At 41.8% G+C, this 19,393-nt stretch overlaps 1 protein-coding gene across 1 annotated transcript in view; it reads right to left on the reverse strand.

Annotated features, from left to right (window-relative positions):
* Positions 1–19,185, reverse strand: part of LOC148035957 (uncharacterized) — a 30,575-nt gene extending 11,390 nt beyond the window's left edge. Inside the window, exon 1 of the mRNA XM_087677939.1 lies at positions 18,955–19,185. Coding sequence (XP_087534065.1) covers positions 18,955–19,090 — 136 coding nt within the window. The 5' untranslated portion in view covers positions 19,091–19,185. The remainder of the gene's footprint in view (positions 1–18,954) is intronic.
* Between the last annotated feature and the right edge of the window lie 208 nt (positions 19,186–19,393).

Here is a 19,393-nt window from a genome sequence, read left to right on the forward strand (position 1 = left end):
GACATCTCATCAATGACGACTCGAGTATAATTCACTAGTAGACTGTCAGTGTCTGAATCACCAGCCCAATCCGAATCACTGTAAGCATGTAACTACAAGTCTCCCCCCCAAGAAATAATAAGGCATAACACTAAGTACCTTACAAATATCGGAAGATCCACTTGACAACTTGCCAATGTACTGTCCATTGGCTGTGCATAAACCTGCTCACCTGAGATACTACATACTATATGTCAAGGCATGTGTTGCAAAGATAAATAAGACAACCAACAACCTGGCTGTAAATTGCAACATCAGATATTCCTCCATCATGCATGGACAGCTTGAGTACTGTCTCCATAGGAAAGCACATAGGCTTGCAATCTTGTATATTAAACCTATGCAAAAGCTTATCCACATACTACAATACTGACATGATGATGCCATGCTGATTTTGGGTGAATTGAATCACCAAATAGTAGTGTAAACAGCCCAAATCTGAGATAGCAAAAGTAGTTTTCAGTTCAACCTTGAAATCTGCAATTTATGCTCTTTTGGTCTAACAAGTAGTATATCATCTACATATAGAAAGAGAACCAGTAGGTCCCCCCCTTCATTCTTAGTGTAGAGAGTGAGTGCAATTGGAATATTTGTGAACCCAATGCTAGCCAATAAATGTTCCATTGCTGGAGGCAAAGCATCATCAAATCCCTGCTATTCAGGTGCATGTGGTGCAGCAACAGCTTGCTGTAAGAAATCTGTCCGGCCATTTTCAGCATGGTCAAACCCTAAAGAAAGTGGTAGGAGGCCTTCAAATACATAGCCCAAGTCATAGGTGGCAGGCATTTCAAACCGATCATTCAAAAAGGCTGCATTTTCAGCAAAGATGACATCCCTACTAACAAACACTTTCTTCGTGCATGGATCATACAAGCGATAGCCTTTACTTTCCGAACTATAGACAATAAAAATGCACTTTATGGCCTTGTCATCAAGCTTGCCACGAAGCTCCTCCAGTACATGCGTATAAGCTACGCATCCAAACACTTGAAAGTAATCAATCTTTGGTTTCTTGCCATGCCAAACCTCAAATAGTATGATAGTATTTAGTGCCTTTATAGGTGCACAATTCAAAACATGATTTGCGCACTAAAAACGCTCTAACCAAAACTTATGTGGCAGCCCTTTGCTCTTAAGCATGCGTTTGGTCATCTCCATGACTATGCGATTCTTTCTTTCAGCCACTCTATTCTATTGAGGTGTCATCCTCATAGTGGCTTGATACGTAACACCATGCTCAAGCAAAAATGTCTCAAATGCACAAGACATATACTCCCCCCCCTCTATCTGTGCATAGAGTCTTCACCATTTCTACTTCCAATTTTGCAAAACCAAGAGTTGAAGTGCATAAATACATCTGACTTTGCCTTCAAACCATATACCCAAGTGTACCTAGAGTAGTCATCGATAAATATAACAAAATACAAATGACCACCAAGTGCTCAAGTCCTCATACGACCACACACATCAAAGTGTATAAGCTGCAATTTCCAGACAACACGCACTAGCTCACGCAGTCTCGGTAAATCACCAATGCCATAATCCCAAAGATCCTTTCCAACAAGAAGATTGCACACCATAAAACTCCGCAAAGGATAGCTAGTGCCATCTAGATTGTCCTCCTAAGTGAGGACTCCCAAACTGTTGCTCTGATCTCGGGTTTCATGATTTGACATTGCTGCAATTTATACACAAACTAAGCAGCCAAACACTTCGAAAATTGAAGTGTGAAATGTACTCGACTGAGTAGTGAAATCCCAATGTGGGATGCTAAAGCAAGTACAAAACTGTCTCTCTTCTTCAAGAACGTGCCCAAACTGCATAAACACCACCCAAACTGCAATTTACAGAAATTCAGTGTTGTACAATTGCATATGCTTCGATATGCATGCCCAACATTAAATGTAGCAACTTAATGCTGAAAATCCCCAACTTTTCACTGCAATTTTCAGATTTACTGCAATTTCTCTATCCGATGTCACATAAACAGCAAAATAATGCAGTTCTAACACCTATCCAATGCTTTGGGATGCGTGCCATGCAAAAGCCTTGAATCTCAATGAAAAATTTCTGCAAAATTTCAGAGATTTAAGACTTACAACTTGAAAATCTGATGGAGTGTCACCTCAAGATGTGTGTTGACAGCAATCAGCAACTCTAAGGCACTCAGGATGCATGTCAAATGCAAGATTCACAAAAACACCAAATTTCTTAATGTCGACGAAATTGTGCAATCTTGGCAATTTCGATGGAGTTCACACACGGGAGCTCGAATTGGATAAAAGCCCCAACTTTTCTTGAAGAAATTTCAAGAAATTTTAGAAATTAAAAAAGTTAGTCGAAGAGCCCCAAATTTCTAGGCATGGAGTGTGAGAAATTGAAAAATTCTTTGAAATTGGGGATGAGACAAGCAAGATGAATGAGAAATTACAAAAAGTTTTGAAAAACCCCAAGTTTAGAAAATTAGGGATTCTATGTTTTTTTCCTAGATCTACAAAAAATGGCGGACAAGGTTGAGAAAATGGTGCGCAAGACTAAGAAAATGGCAGGCACACTTGAGAATATCACGAGCAAGGTTAAGAGAGGCTGTGTGCAATTAACACATTTTTAATCTTGAAGTGTGAAATGTACTCTTCCAAGTACCAAAATCCCACCACGGAATACTAATGCAAGTACAAAAGTGTCAAAAATTATCAATCTCCTCAAAAAGCGTGTCCATATTGCACGAAACAGCACCCAATCTGCAATTTACAGCAATTCAGTGTTGTATCACTACATGTGCCTTGAAATGCATGCCAAATATTAAATTCAACAACTTAATGCTGAAAATCCCTAAGTTTTACTGCAATTTTCCAAGTTTGTACAAATTTCTTTGCCCAATTTGACATGAAGAGCAAGATAATGTTGTTGCAGCACCAATTCATTGCTTTGGGATGCGTGCCAAGAAAAAACCTCCAATTTTCTTGACAAAATTTCAAGAAATGAAACAAATTTTATACTTAGAGCCTTAGAATTCAGTGTGATGTTGCCTTGGGATGTGGACAGACAGCAAGCAACAACCAAACTTCACCTCGAGATGCATGTTGAACCCAAAAATTGAAAAAGCCTCAAATTTCTAACACCAATGTTGAAGACATTATGCAATGTTGGCAATTTCGGAGGAGATTCGCGCACAAGAGCTCGAATCGAGCAAAAGCCCCAAATTTCTTCAAAGAAATTTCAAGAAATTTTAAAAATTGGCCAAGTTGGTCAAAAACCCCCAATGTTCTTGGCACCAAGTGTGAGAAATTGAAAATTTCTTTGAAATTAGGAATGAGACAAGCAAGATGGATGAGAAATTGCAAAATGATCGAAAACTCCCAATTTTAAAAATTAGGGGTTTTGCATTTTTTTAATCTACACAAAATGGATGGTAAGGCTAAGAAAATGGCAAAGCAAAGTTGAGAAAATGGCGAGCGAGACTAAGAATATCAGGAGTAGGGTTGAGAGAGGCTATGTGTGCAAGGCTGCGTATGGGACCGTGTGTAGGCTAAAAACAGCAACAGTTCCTCCCAAACAATAACTTCTCTTCCCAAACAATAGCTCCTCCCTCCAAAACAACAGCTCCTCTTCCTTTGTCGACTAGGTGGACTTCGCGTGGGTGGCACAAACCGAGTAGTGGCGAGACAGAACCCACATGTCTAGCTCTAATACCAATTGTTGGAAATGGAGGAAGAGTGAGTGAGTAAGCAGTAGACAATGTGAGCTAAAAAATTTGAGTGTACTTACTAAACTAAAAGTGATAGAATGAAACTACAACCTAGTCAACTAACTCTAGTACTAACTTTAAATGTGGTGACACAACTTATTAACTTAATTGTATTCACATTGCAAATTGATTGAACAGAACATTGGGCATTGCCCATAGAATTGGCAAATTCTAACAATTTGATCAACTTGAGCTCCACACCCTTCTAGCCTATGTTTTCTTTGTTCGCATCACCAGATCACGAGCTACAGTAGAGAAGTGAATCATCCTTGCAAGCTGGCATCATCTTCACAGTAGGTCAGCCACAACAATAGCCTATTTGATTTGATGACGAACCATATGATTGGCAAGACCATGTAGATCAGGACTATGAGAACCACCAAAATAACAATCAAGACCAAGACGACTGGCATTCTGACCACAGTTTCCAAAACGCCATTTCCACCCGTTGAAATGGAACATCCATCTTGGGCTATTTTCGTTTGCCAAAACTGGCATTTTGGGCTTGCAGGTCTCAGCAGGGTATAACCCCCTTTTTGGCTGTGTTTCTTGTGTTGCATGTTCATTTTGCCTCTTCCCTGCATGTTTTGCCTCTGTTGTGCTTGCTCAAACTGCTGTAAACCAATTACTGCACACTAGAGCCCATGGTCATCTCCATAATGCTAAAAGCTCTCTTCTTGAAAGGTAAGCTTCAGCTGTGAATATTCAGCCTGTTCTCCTGCAGATTTCAGACCTGAATTTCTGCAATTTTCAGCCAAATTATATGAATTTGTTTGTCTTGTCAATGATGTGCACACTATTTCAGTATTATGTACAATTCCATGTGCAAATGTGCCAAGAAATGTGAGGCTTTCTCTTGATCCATGGACGAGGCAACAACTTGGTCTTCTAGCAGCTGATATGGAACAAGACTTAGCCACAACTCAGCAGGAGAGCAGCACAAGTGCAGCAAGGCCATCAAAGAGAAGTAGGGTTGCATCGATTGCTACAGGTGCCTCTGTTTCAGCTTCGGTCTTTGCCTCACATGCAATGAGGACTCCTTTGCCTCAACTTGATGTTTTAGGTGCTTGTAGAGGTTCATTACATAGAAGCTAGCATATAGGCTACTATGCAAAAGCAAGCTACATTTGAAGCAACTCGTGAGTTGATGAGATTGTTCATTAGGTGTGCCATTTCCTTCCATGTGGCTAAAACAAAGCAATGGAGATCAACCATAAAAGCCATCAGCTACATTGGATGGCACAAGGACATGTATTATTAATGCTTAGCTTTGGCATTATTAAGTTGTGCACATGTGAGGTGCACACGTGAAGTGCAAGTCAATTAGGTCACAATGACAACCCAAGTAATCCCAGTGAACAGTGGATGACATTGGCAAAAGTTGTATATTTATGCCGGATAAGTACTTGTGGGTAGTTGGTGTCAATTTGGGGTCTACGCCATTAATTGGGCCATTAAATGTCCAATGGTGACATTGTGGGACTAGGCATTAATTAATAAATTAATGCTAGTCCAAGGCCAATTAATATTGGGACCATTAAATGTCCCATGGGGATTAGCACATTAATTGTGAATGGGTATTAGCCAGTTCTTGGGCAAGGTCAAATGGATAATCAATTAATTTTTAGAATTTAAATTTTAAAATTTTATTAATTAAAGCTGAAAATTACAATTAGAAGGCAATCAAGTGGCAAAAGAGAGCCACTTGTCAAAATCACCCATGCTAGATGAGCTCTAAGAGAGGCACCAATAGATCATGCAATGCAACAAAACAAGGGCAACAGGTATCCTTCTCTGTCACAAAGAATAAAATGTATTTATACTTAGGGCACGTAAAGGGTGCGTTCACATGTACAATGTGCGTGTACTATACACGGAGGTTACCGGGCCTTTATATCCCAACAACCTCCCACTTAAAGGTCCGATATGAACCTTTAGCTAACCAACTCCCACTAGTTAAATGCAATGCTCATGCTAAGCTTTGCTTAGACTTTTAGTGAGAACACCTGCAAGGTTATCTTGTGTTTTAATCTTGGTCAATGTGATTTGACCATCTTCCAAAATCTGTCTGATGAAGTGATATCGCACATCTATATGCTTTGTGCGTGAATGATATATGGCATTCTTAGCCAGATACACAACACTCTGCCTATCACATCCCAAAACTGCAATATCCATAGACATACTGAGATCATCTGTAAGTTTGCTCAACCATATAGCTTCCTTAGAAGCTTCAGTAGCTGATATGTATTCAGCTTCAGTGGTACTCAGTGCAACAATATTCTGCAACCTGGAACACCAAGAAACAGCCCCACAAGCAACTGTAAAGGCATACCCGCTAGTGGACCTACATGTGTCCAAGTCACCTACCATGTCTGCATCACAATAACCCTGCAAACTAAGTGCACCCTGCCCATAGCAAATACTTTTCTTTGTGTACCCTTAAGGTATCGAAGAATACACTTGACAGCCTCCCAATGTGCTTTGCCAAGATTTGACATAAACCTGCTAACAACTCCCACTGCATGAGCAATGTCTGGACAAGTAGCAACCATAGCATACATAAGAGAGCCACAAGCTGATGCATAAGGAACTCTCTTCATAGCATTTGCTTCCACGTCATCTTTCGGGGTGTTGGCTTTGCTAAGCTTGAGATAAGGAGGTAAGGGTACCCCAAAAGGCTTAGCTTCAGCCATGTTAAATCTGTCCAGTACCTTTCCAATGTACTTTTCTTGAGATAAAAACAGCAATTTCTACATTCTATCTCTACGAATCCTCATGCCCAAAATATGCTCTGCATTCCCCAAATCTTTCATGGAAAAAGCTGATTTCAGCTGATTTTTCAAAGCATCCAAGCTAGTCTTTCTTTTCCCAACTAGTAACATATCATCCACATACAAAACAAGTATAATGGGGCTGCCATCTGTATCCTTTTTCATGTACAAGCAATGATCTGCATGGCTGCGTGTAAACTCATGAGATGGCATAAAAGTGTCAAACTTTTTATACCACTACCGTAGTGTTTGTTTCAGCCCATACAGGCTGCGTTTTAGCTTACACACCATTTGCTTTTTTCCAGGAACTACAAAGCCCTCGGGCTATTTCATGTAGATTTATTCATCAATGTCACCATGCAAGAAAGTTGTTTTTACATCCATTTGATATATCTAAATCCAAAACAGCAGTAAGAGCAAAAAACACACGTAAAGTGGTCATCTTCACAACAAGTGAAAAGACCTCTTGGAAGTCAATCCTTTCCTTTTGTGCATAACCTTTGGCAACTAGCCTTGCCTTGTACTTGGGTTTCCCATCAACTGTCTTGACTTTGTACACCCATTTGTTTGGAAGTGGCTTCCTTTCCTTTGGCAATGTCACAAGATCCCAAGTATCATTTGCATATAAAGATTTAATCTCTTCTTGCATAGCTAGCGCCCAGTTACTACTGAACTCACATGACTTGGCCTCTTTGTATGTAAGAGGCTCACCCTCATCTGTAAGCATCACATAATGCAAGGAGAGGTCAAACCTATATGGTTGCCCTCTTACGCGTGTAGACCTGCGTACCCAATGATCAACATTTTCAGGAATTGGGTCTACATCTGGAGGTATATTATTTTCAGCATTCATTTGTTGCTATAAACCATTTTCAGCATGCTGTTCATGCTGTACAGCATCTTCATTTTCATTTCCAGCACCTGCATTTTCATAATCAGCAAGCCTATCTTGCTGTCCATGACCTCCTTGTGCTTCTATTTGCTGTCCATTATCATCTAGCTCAAAAATAACCGGCTGATCATCAGTTTCAGCCTGTGGTACAGCACCTTGAGGCTCATTTTCTGAAGTAATGGGTGGTTGCAAACTCTGAAATTTCACGTTTTTCAAATCTTCATTACAAACTAAAGAGCCTTTCAGCAATTTTGCCTCATTAAACACAACATTACGGCTACGAATAATTTTCTTGGACTGAGGTAACCACACTCTGTAGCTAAATTCACCCTCATCACCATAGCCCATAGAGATGCCTTTGGTAGATTTTGGGTCAAGTTTATTCCTCGGCTCATCCCTAACATGCACAAAAGCATCACAGCCTTCTTTGGTTCCATCGGAGGAAATGGTATTGCTTGGCCACATTGTTTCAGCCAACAGCCTCACCCTTGATCTGGATAAAATAAACACCATGTGAAAAATGCATATTCCAACTTCAACCAAGGTAGTCCACTCATTTCTAGGTCATAGTGGATATCAGCATAGATTTATTGATCTTTATTTGCACATTGCCCATCCTCTTTCCATACTCCTTAGTCCTTCGTACCCCTTCAAGTCTTGCCACTGGTGGTTTTCCCTCCCGAAGAAGAGGCAACCAACCCTCGCCCCTCTAGATGGATGTGTGTGGAGAACTTCTTGTAGACTTGATCATGCAACCTTGCACAACGAAAGAACTGGCACTCAAACTCGTAGAAGGTTGGCAATCTAAGTTGGGAGATAATGTGTTGGATAAAATGGAAGTATTTGTTGGGCAGATTGTTCAAGAAGAACGTAGCATGATCGTCGTCTAACTTTGACGAGCCATTAGTGACAAACTCGACGAGTAATCCTCAATATTCTGCCAACTTGACTTTCAGATCATCCCCTTTCTTAATGGAAAACTCTTGAAGCTCAAAATCGAGATCGATACATCAAGTGCAATCTCGTGCCACATAGCGGTCAATGAGATGACTCCAACGCTCAAATGCGAGGGAAAAATACTATAACTAAAAGTGGAATTTAGGAAGCAACCCCTGCATTAACTCAACATTGGCTATGGCATTGTGGACACTCCATTGACGGACATGATCAGGGTGAGCTAATCGAGGGTCTAGCATAGGCTCCATACCAATGATGAGGTCCCAAAATCACTAAGATTCAAGCACTTGTTGAATGGAGTTCAACCAAGTGGTGAAATTCAACCCGTTAAAACAATTATTATCCGTGAACGCATTTTTGGCTATTGCAACAAGAGTGGTAGTGCTAATGGGGGTAGGATGAATAAGGTGGATAGGAAGGTAGAGTGAAGTACACTTGGAAAGTAATCCCAGAGTGCCCACCGTGCATATGATAAATGTGCACAATGGATCCAAATGTGAAAATGGGCGAACTAGGGAGGGGCATGGTAACCGCCTGAGAAGCCCATGGTGAAGGGATAGGGACACGAGGAGCTGATGATGGAAATCCCTACGTAGGAGTGCTCCAAGAGATGTGGGACAACAGTCCATAAGCAAAGGATGGATAGCCTTGCATCTAAAAGGTCGTGTAGGGGCTTTATGAGTGTCTGGGGGTAGAGAGGGGGATGCCCATCACAACCGTCCCAGAGTGAAAGGATGTGGTAAAGTGGGGTTATGTGGAAGGTACAGTGTTAAGAGGCTAGTATTCCCCCTAACGATGCACCAAAAGGTGGAGGGAATGGAGGATAAGTAGAGAGTGGGATGGGGAAAGAGAAAGTACTAGGAGCGTGTTGAGCTAAAATATGCATTACTTGCTGATTAGCCTCTTAAACAGTCCCAAAACACACTAAAAATGCTCTTTTAGAGTAAAATCCTAAAACGGGGAGTGGTTCGAGAGAGTTCAATGGAAACCCTAAAACAGGAAGCAGTTCGAGAAAGTTTAGTGGAAACCCTAATTTTTGGGGCACCCTTCCACATCTATAAATAGACAAGCTGCCCCATTCAGCCATGATCCTTGTTTTGCAGGTTACACCAGCCCACACACCCTCTGCTGCTGTTGGCGCCTCATGTGTAAGTCTGAGCTTGATCTGGGCTAGGCATTTTTATTAGGTATTTTAGTTTTTTTCTGGTGTGGCATTTTATGCCAGTGGAGCAGTTTATGCACCAGTCGGCCAGCATTAATGCTGTCCGACCACCATTATTGCTCCCCACTTTTTCAGCCTATTTATACTCAGTGCTCCTCCTCAGTCAGTATCATCATCATCTTCACCATCTGCAGACTCTATGGAGAGAGGAGCCAGTGCCAGTGCCAGCGCTAGTGCCCACGCAGCCAGTGACTCACTGTTGTATGCGACTGTCTCGTATTCAGATATATGGATTCCATTTCCCGTGTATACATCTGAGTTCTCATCTGTATCGTGTTCTTTCTCTCTCTTTTTGTCTTGTGTTTCAGCAGTTTATTTCAGCGCATGTTTATGCTTCCACCGCTGCTCCACTTCTGACATGGTATCAGATTTCAGGATCTGTGCTCCTGCTGTGTTTTCTTACTGATTTCAGAACTGTTTTGTACCCCTGCTGATCAGACGACTGCTGTCGCAGCCAGGCGACCTGTTTTGGGGCTGTTTTCAGCCTGCGTTTTTTGCAGTCTTGCCATCGCCTGCTGCCTACGCACCCTCTACTGCCTGCGTTTTTCATCTGCAGCTGCTGGCGACAATTTTCTACCTGTTTTTCTCCAGTTTATAGCCTGCGTTTTGCTGATTCAGCGTCTCTCGTGGCTGGGTGACTGTTACTTCAGGCCGTTTTTGCTGTTTTTGGCAGTTTTTGACTGATTTTTTGACTTTCTGCAGCAGATTTTGTCTTCTATTGATCAGATTTTGGGTTCTATTGCATGTGAACTCTCATTTTCTGTAGTCTGTGCTTGTATTTTGGCAGTGTTTCCTCTCTCAATTCCATCTCTTCTCTACTTCTCTTCTTATCCTCTCCATATGGCTCCTCCGTGCACTTCCCCTGATGATAAGTTACATGGACCTGATTATCTCACATGGAGTGCTGTCATGAAAGTTTGGTTTGTGCAGAAGCGGTTATGGTACATCGTCTGTGGAGCTATTGCTCGACCTCTCCGTCCTTTTCCTCTTCCTAAAGATTTTGATGAGGACAACCATGAGGAAGCGGTGCTCACATGGGACTCGGACGATGCCCGTGCTTACTCGGCATTGCTTCGGTATATTTCTAAAGCGGTCTTACCGGCGGTTACCTCCTGTAGGACATCTCCTGAAGTATGGCAAAAGTTGCAGCAGATGTACGAGGCACCTTCCACCATGCGGGCCGTCACACTTTATGGCCAGCTCCAGCAGATGAAGTTTGAGCCGAAAGATACTATTCAGTCTTTTCTTCTTCGTGTTACGCAGGTACAAGACCAACTTCGGCACATGCAATCTGCTCTTCCCGAGGCGCATCTCGTCGGGACGGTCCTCTACAAGCTCCCCCCGGAGTTTGATGGAGTGGCCAATGCTTTGCGGGCGCAGACATCATCAACTCCTGTCAGTTTTACACATATGACCTCGATGCTTCTTGAGCATGAGACATCCTTGAGATTACAGAGGCGGCTTCCGGCACATTTTGGAGGCGAGGCTTATGTAGCTTCAGAGAGGGGTGACGGGAAGAAGAAGTCGAAGGCCCAGTGTTACCACTGTGGCAAGAAGGGACATTTGAGGAAGGACTACAAGACGTTAGTGGCTTCCCGGTAGAAGGAGCAGAAGAAGAAGCGGAATGTTGACTCTACCGATGAGTCCTCTCCTTCATCAGACTCCGACTCAGATCCTCCGACCAAGGTGAAGTCCAAGGCACGGAAGGGATCCTCTTCGGATCGCGGGAAGGGCTTGGTGGCTCCTTCCTCGGCTACTTTCTAGTGGTGGTGATGAGGTCATCCCTCACGACTCTCTTATGCCAGAGAGGGAGTGTGAGCGGGTGTTCAGATGGGGCAGCCGCGCCTCATCTATACTTTTATACAGGTGCACAGGTTCCAGAGAGGGACGTCCCTGACGCATCGACTTCAGTCTAGCAGAATCAAATCCTGGAGCTGGGATTGACATCCAGGTTCATGCTGAGCTAGTTATCTGACAGAGAGCGGGAGGCTTTCGTCTGGAGCTCACATGAGGGGACACTTTGGTGGTCTGGCCAAAGGCGGGGAATCCATGGTCATCTATGTTCAAGGGCATTTTTGACAGGATGGTCTTGTATGCTACTGCGAGACATTGATGATGGACACAGAGACATTCTATGATCTTCTCTATTTTCAGGTGTTTGGTACGATCGACATCGACATTAGGTTCTCTCCGAGGCACCTTGGTGGTGGCTTGATCACCCACTGCTTGGGTATCCATGGTTCTACTTGGTGGATCTATGTTGTTTAGTTTCTAATCCCTTTTCATTGTACTATTGTATTGTATCAGATCACCCATGATCTGAGAGAGGGTGTTAGCAGAGTATTTGTCAGCTCATGCGTGAGTCTGAGCTTGATCTGGGCTGGGCATTTTTATTAGGTATTATAGGTTTTTTCTGGTGTGGCATTTTATGCCAGTGGAGCATTTTATGCACCAGTCGGCCAGCATTAATGCTGTCCGACCAGCATTATTGCTCCCCACTTTTTCAGCCTATTTATACTCAGTGCTCCTCCTCAGTCAGTATCATCATCATCTTCACCATCTGCAGACTCTGTGGAGAGAGGAGCTAGTGCCAGTGCCAGCGCTAGTGCCCACGCAGCCAGTGACTCACTGTTGTATGCGACTGTCTCGTATTCAAATATATGGATTCCATTTCCCGTGCATACATCTGAGTTCTCATCTGTATCGTGTTCTTTCTTTCTCTTTTTGTCTTGTGTTTCAGCAGTTTATTTCAGCACATGTTTATGCTTCCACCGCTGCTCCACTTCTGACACAGCCCGCCTCCATCTGCTGTCCAGCCATCATCGACTGCACCTCATCATCTTCAGCCTGTCCATTGTTGTAGGCAACAGCTCTCAGCTGCTAGCGACTGCTCTAAACTGTCCCAAACTGTTTCAGCATTGCAGGCCCTAACACTCTCAAACACTGTTTCAGCCTGCTGTTTACAGCAGACTGTGAATAGTTTCCAGCCCCCGATCGATGGTACACTGCTGCGTTTACCAATTTCTAGCCTCCAGACTGCTGCATTTTGGTGACCAGCCTGCTGCCATTCACTATTCAGCACTCCTACACTCCGACTAGTGGTCACAGACTTGGGATCCGTCTTCGGTGGACATCACACTCCGACATTGCTCTGCCCTTGAGCACACTGTACACTCTTACATTCATTTACAACATTCATTCACTTCAGAGTTGTGTTCTCTCTCTCCCTTCTTTTGTTTGTGTTTGAGTTTTGAGTTTTGCGTTTAGGGTTTGAGTTTTGCCCTCTGTGTCTGTGTCTATGTCTTTGTGTTTCTGTCGTGGTCGTACACTCTTGTGTGTCCTCAGTGCAAACCCTAGCAGTCTTCTTAGCAGAGCGGAGATGAAAGATCCAAATCCTAGTGTGCTTTGAGCAGAAATGGAATGTAATCCCAGATTTTGGAATGAAGATGTGAGTAGATCAGAATGTGGAGAAGATAGTGGTGGAATAGAAGGGAGTTGAGAAGTATGGTTTACTTGCTTATTACAGTTTCTCTTTTGGAATCAACATGCAATCATTTTTTAGATCTTCTACATAACAACTATCAGATGTGAACTGAACCTGCATTCCATATTCTACCATTTGACCAACAGATACTAAGTTTTTTGTAATATTTGGTATATGTAGCACATCAACCAACTACCTAGTTTTGCCATCCTGCATACTCAAAGGAACATTTTCAACATGAGTAATGGAGTGAGGTGTATCATCCCATGTCTCCACATAGCTCGGAGACTCTAGACTATGCATCTCTCTAAACCACTCTCCATGAGAAGTCATGTGGTTAGAGGCACCTGAATCTACATACCATACATCATTCTTTGATGAACCGTCAATAGTCAGTGTTCATAAAGTGTTGCATAACAAACAATTGTTCAGTTCTGTCATCATTGTTTCTGCTACTCGATGCATAGTTACCTTACTGCATTTTCTCATTTCTAATTTCAATCTTCTTTTAAAAGCAATTTTTAGAAATCTAGCATGTTAGAATCTGCAACTTGCTCTCTTTGACTTTCCCTTCATTGGGACTATCCTCCTCTATTTTATTGTGCATCATAACCTTGACCACGATCACCGCCTTGACCTTTGCTACAACCTCTACCCCTACTAGTAGAGTAAAATACATGTTTGTGCTTGTTTTTTATTTGAGAAGAAGAGGATTCCAAGCCAAGGTTCTTGTCCTCAAGTATCAGCATAGAAATCAAGTCTATAAAATCGCATATATTATCCCTCATATTCATAGATGACCTAAAGCTCTTGTATTCATCTCTAAGTCCATCTAAGCATGCATGCATAACATCATCATCATCAACTACTACACTAATAGATCTAAGAGCTTTCATAATATTCTTGATCTTCAAGGCACAATTATTAATGAACAGGTTCTCTCTTTTCACTTGGTTCAGCTCTAACTTGAGTTGCAACTTTTTGGCCTTTGTATTTATTTCAAATAGCCTTACCAAATCTTCCATGCAATAGTTGGGGTTTCAAATTCTTGCAAATAACCCATCATGCTATCTATGATACTAACAAACAGCCAATATATGACTTCAATCTGTGTCTGCTTCCAATCTTTCTTAGCCTTTAACTATTCTGCAGTAGCATTTCATGTAGAAACTTCAAGTGCTATTGCCATGTGGCATGTCTCCTTCAATGTAATTCCAAATACCTTTGCCCTTCAAAAAAATTGACATCATGAATTTCCATACAAGATAATTGTTCTTATCAAGCATCTCAATGGTAGAGATATACCTAATGAAGGGAATCTGCTTCAACAGTCCCTTCAATTAAAGTTAACATACTGAAAACCATCCAGATTCTGCACAACAGAAGGAAAAACAAAAGAGGTTTTTGGCTCATAAGACTCAAAAGGATTATACGAACCTGACACAAGGCCTAGCTAAATAAAAAAGATGGATCGCCAAACGCATCGAATGTCGTGGTCCCTCCTAGATCAAAGAGAGAGCCAATCTCACCAATCGGTCCAAACGGAATAGTACCGCTCGTTGGAGGAGTGTAAACCAAACTGTACGTGATGCGCAAGTACTCCTCAAACTCTTCATCTGTAAGATTACCAAAACGAGAAGAAGAAGATGGTAAAGGTGAAGATGTGCCTATCTCCTCCTTGAGACCATAATGCCTTCTCAGAGCCTCCAATGATAGAGAAGCTTGATAGCGCATCATAGCATCCAAAGAAGGTGCCTAGGACATTATGAGTCAAAATTGAGTCGCGTGTGAGTCTCGCACAAGACTAGCCTCCACAATCACCGCATGATACTCTCTAGAAGAGCACCAGCTCTGATACCATGTGAATATATGCTAGGGTTTGCACTGAGGACACATAGCATGTACAACCAAGACTAAAACACAAAGACTTAGATAGAGACAAACCCTAAACGCAAAACACAAAAACTCAAAAACTCGAAACTCAAATACAGAGACAAACACAGAGAGAAGAAACTCTGAAGTGAATGAATGTTGTAGATGAATGTAAGATTGTACAGAATGCCCAAGGGCAGAGCAATGCAGTGTCGGAGAGTGACGTCCACTGAAGACGAATCCCAAGTACAGTAACCACCGGTCAAAGATGAGAGAGTGCCGAATAATGAAGGGCATCAAGCCGAGGCAAAGAACTATCAGGTGACTATACGAGAGGTATTGCTGATGTGGACGGCCTGCTGGACAGCAAAAACATAGATACTAAAATAGTCACTTGGTGGGAGAGAGAGCAGCAGCCTATCACTTGGCACCAAATGCTGAAAATGCAGACTGATCACGTGCTACGATGCAACAAATGGAGACCTCCAAACAGCAGGGCAATGGCTAAAAACACACCGCCTAGGGCTGGATAGTGATGGCCTGCAATCGGTGATGGTTGGACAGCAAATGGTAGGTGGCTGATGGCTGAAATCTACATGGTAGAGTGAGAAACCTGCACAAAAGGATGAGGCTAAATGGTAAGCAGCATGTCTATTTATAGACGTTGAAGGTTGCCCCAAAGTTTTAGGGTTTTAGAAGACCACCGAACTCTCTCGAGCCGTATACCAAATTTGTGTTTTTCATTAATTAAGTGTATTTTTGGGTTGTTTAAAAATGCTAATCAACTATAAAACATGTTTTAGCTCAACAGAAGATTCATATGCAAGCAATTGTAGAAACCCTTGATCATAGAACTACCAGGTAATGTGAGCAATGGACTATAACTCGTTAGTATAGCATTTTGAATTACACTAGGGATCAAAAGAGCTTGCCCTGTCATTGCATAAGCTAATTGGATTTTAGATTCTACCCCCTTTGCTGTAGTTATAGCTGCATCAATATCATTAGGCGCATTGTTACTCAAGTGAAGCTGAATTATAAAGTTCAACCCCTTTAAGAAGAACTACAATTTGGCAACAAGAGGTAATGGAATGGTTGTGTCTAAATATCTCTACACATCTCTTAATCATTATTCACGCTCCTCTTGCAAAATACAAGAGATCTCTAGCTTTTGCTCTTGCTCTTGCCTAAGCAACACTCCACTTCTAAGCAAAGAGGCATACACAAAGAACTAAACGATAACACGGATCTAATCATGCAAGCTACCTCTTTTCCTTGGATATAGCTCCCATCTCTTGGTCAAGCTGTAAGCAAAAGACAATGGCGGCTTCCATGGTCGAGGTTGAGTATTGAGCTCTTTATGATGGCACCACCGAGGCCATCTATCTAAGGAGCTTGTTGGCGGTAGTTCAATTCCCTTGTGCTACTGCGACTATCATCTATTTTGACAACTAGAGTGCCATTGCACTAGCTAATATGCCCATCACCCCATGAACAAGGCACGTTGGAGTACACTTCCACTTCACCAAAGAGCAAGTTGAGCCAAGCACTATTCGCCTAGAGTTTATGCCATCATGTGACAATTTTGCAGATATTTTGACCAAGGCAATCAATCTACTAGTTCTTCAATACAAGCTACCCAGGATCGGTTTGGTTACACCCTTCCCTACTTCGGACTAATAGAGAGAGAGTGACTCTCTCCAACTTTCCCTTCCACTTTGAGATGGGCCAGCTTTCTTCTCTTGATGGTAATAGGGTTTTGATTACATTTAATTAAGACATTATGTATTTATTTTGTACTTTGTATCATCATTTGCATCATCAAGTTGACCATGATTGTAAAAGGACACTTGGACAAGTGACCAATTCCCCTTGCAAGGACACTATCCAAGTGACACAATTGCATCACATTTTACACAAGTATGACAATCTGCATTGCCTTTTGCATAACTCCAATGCATCAACATTCTATTCTTGTAAACATGCATCTATGCACATTTATCTCTTTTCAATCTTTATAATGGTCGACCCTAGATCCCCTATATTCGCGGCATCTCATATAGCAGTCTTTAAGGGCAATCTCCCTTGCTCGCTTTGCTTACTCAGTTTGCTTAGCTTGCTTCCACCTATCTTTTTTGCCTCTACCACATACTCCCCATGGTTTCATCATACCACTTTTCCTTATCATCGACACACAATAGTGGTAGAAATAGCTTGTTTGTCTTGTGAAGGTCTTAGATCTGACCATCCCTTACCATTCTCCCTTTGGAGCAAGGATACTCCATAGGATGAAAATAGATTGAAAACACTCACTCAATGCTAAAATCTCAAAAACAAAACAAAAGCCCTCAAAAGAAAAAAAGATAATCCATTGTGTTTCCATCCACCTTTGCAAGACTTAGTAGGCCACTAGGCACTTAGCATGCACCCTTTGTATGATGCTCTAGTCTCACTGGGGTAACCACTTGGGTTCCCTCAATAAGATTACCATTCTCTCTGTAGTCTTGGTAAGTCACTAGGCAACTGATGTGCACTCTTTGCTATGCCCTTGCTAATTTGGGATGGGACGCCTTAGGGCAAAAGGGGGGAAAAAAGCAGGTGACCTATATAGTGTATACAGGCTATGTTTACAGTCCTGGGTTGCCACCTTGACCTAATCAACTGTCACCTTGCTCTAAACACCCTCAGAATTTGTGTTTTGCCAATTGGACTCTCCGTCAAGCTGCAACAGCATCATCCACATTTGTATTTGCAATTTTCTCCCCCCTCATTGCCCATTTGACACTGATCCAACTTCACTCTATTATGGCCACACACCTTTCGAGGCTACCTTGCTACGTTTTGAGATCCGTCAAGGTACGACACACTTTCAAGCTCATTATCTCTACCTCAATCCTTGAGATACTAGAGTTCGAGGTTCGGTATTCATCATTGCATGGTATGTTTGTTGTATTGAGCATTGCATTCTATTTAGATTCATTCATTTCATTATTCACAGTGTTCATAGTCTCTAAGTTATCCTAACTTTAACTATTTTCTATTACCTGCTTGTGCTTTGTCGTATGATTATATTTAAGTTTTTGTGTTAGTGCATTTATTTATACCAAACACATTGAAATCCAATATTACCATGTGCGTGATTTGATCTAGGATGAGATAATAGAGAAAGGTCTCTCCAAAGCCATAATCAATCTATCTTTCACCTAATCAAAGTTCTTTCAACTAGCCTTCACCTCTTAGCTTATCCTCTATGTGGATCGCCATTTAAGCTTCACAATGGAAGCACATGGGTGGATAGAGCCATCCTTGTATCAATTTGTTTGAAATTAAAGAAGATTTTGTTTTTCTCATATTTGCTATGTATTCTCTACTCCTTGCTCAGATTCTGTTCATTGCACCATGCAATTCTTACATTTGCTGCATTAGGGATCAATGGATAACACTCCCCTTCTTATTCAAAGAATTAGTTTTATCCTAAAACTTGATTGATCAGGTCTTGGGCAAAACTAATTCTTGGTTGAACTCTCTTGATGATGGAAGAGAGTCTATGCAACCTTCAAGAGAATCTTTGGATACTTATTGAGGATTCTAAAACCATCAATCGGGTCTTGGGCTAAACTAAACCTTGGTTAAGTACCTTTAATTTGTATCTATTCATTTAAGGTTCTAAGCTTAAGCTTGATAGTCATATCTGCTCTATTTTACTCAATATGTCCCAAAATAATGTCTATCTTCTCTCTATACCCTTCAATCATATCTCTTCTCATATGTTACTAACCCAAACAAGTATATTTCCGCGCATACATTTCTCAAAATGTGTCTCGACATGATTCTGTTATATTGCTCCATACATAGCTTTTCTCTGATATAGGCCTCTATACATGACAATTCTCTTGCACGACACACAGTTTATCCAAAACAATCAATCAAAAATTTCAAGACCTGGCGTAGTGCAAGAGCTGTAACCTGGTTTGGGGTCGTAGAACCCGATCTTCTCTAGGAACCTCCCATCACGCGGAGCCCGGCTGTCAGCTGCATGGATTCGATAGAAGGGAGCATTCTTGCGGCCAAATCTTGCCAGCCGCAGGCGAACCAACCCCATCTCTCTCTCTCTCTCTCTCTCTCTCTCTCTCTCCGCGTGTTTCAGAGAGCACTTTTGATGCAGCTGGGGACAACGCCTGTTCTTTTGGGGAAAAAGCCTTAAAAGTGTATTAGCAAGAGGTAATCTGTGTTATATATCCATAAAATAGTATATAAGTTCAGTCAAAACCAGATACCACTTCTCATAATGAGCCATTCTCAAAGTTTATTAGACCACGTGGATATCAATTATAATGTACAAGTAACATTTTGTTCAATGAGAACTTTAGGAAAGAGAGTATTATGTTACTTCACTTATTGCATT

The sequence above is a fragment of the Lygodium microphyllum genome, chromosome 5 (genome assembly GCF_053477565.2).
Source record: "Lygodium microphyllum isolate KBCC chromosome 5, Lygodium_microphyllum_v1.1.10, whole genome shotgun sequence".
NCBI classification, from domain to species: domain Eukaryota; kingdom Viridiplantae; phylum Streptophyta; class Polypodiopsida; order Schizaeales; family Lygodiaceae; genus Lygodium; species Lygodium microphyllum.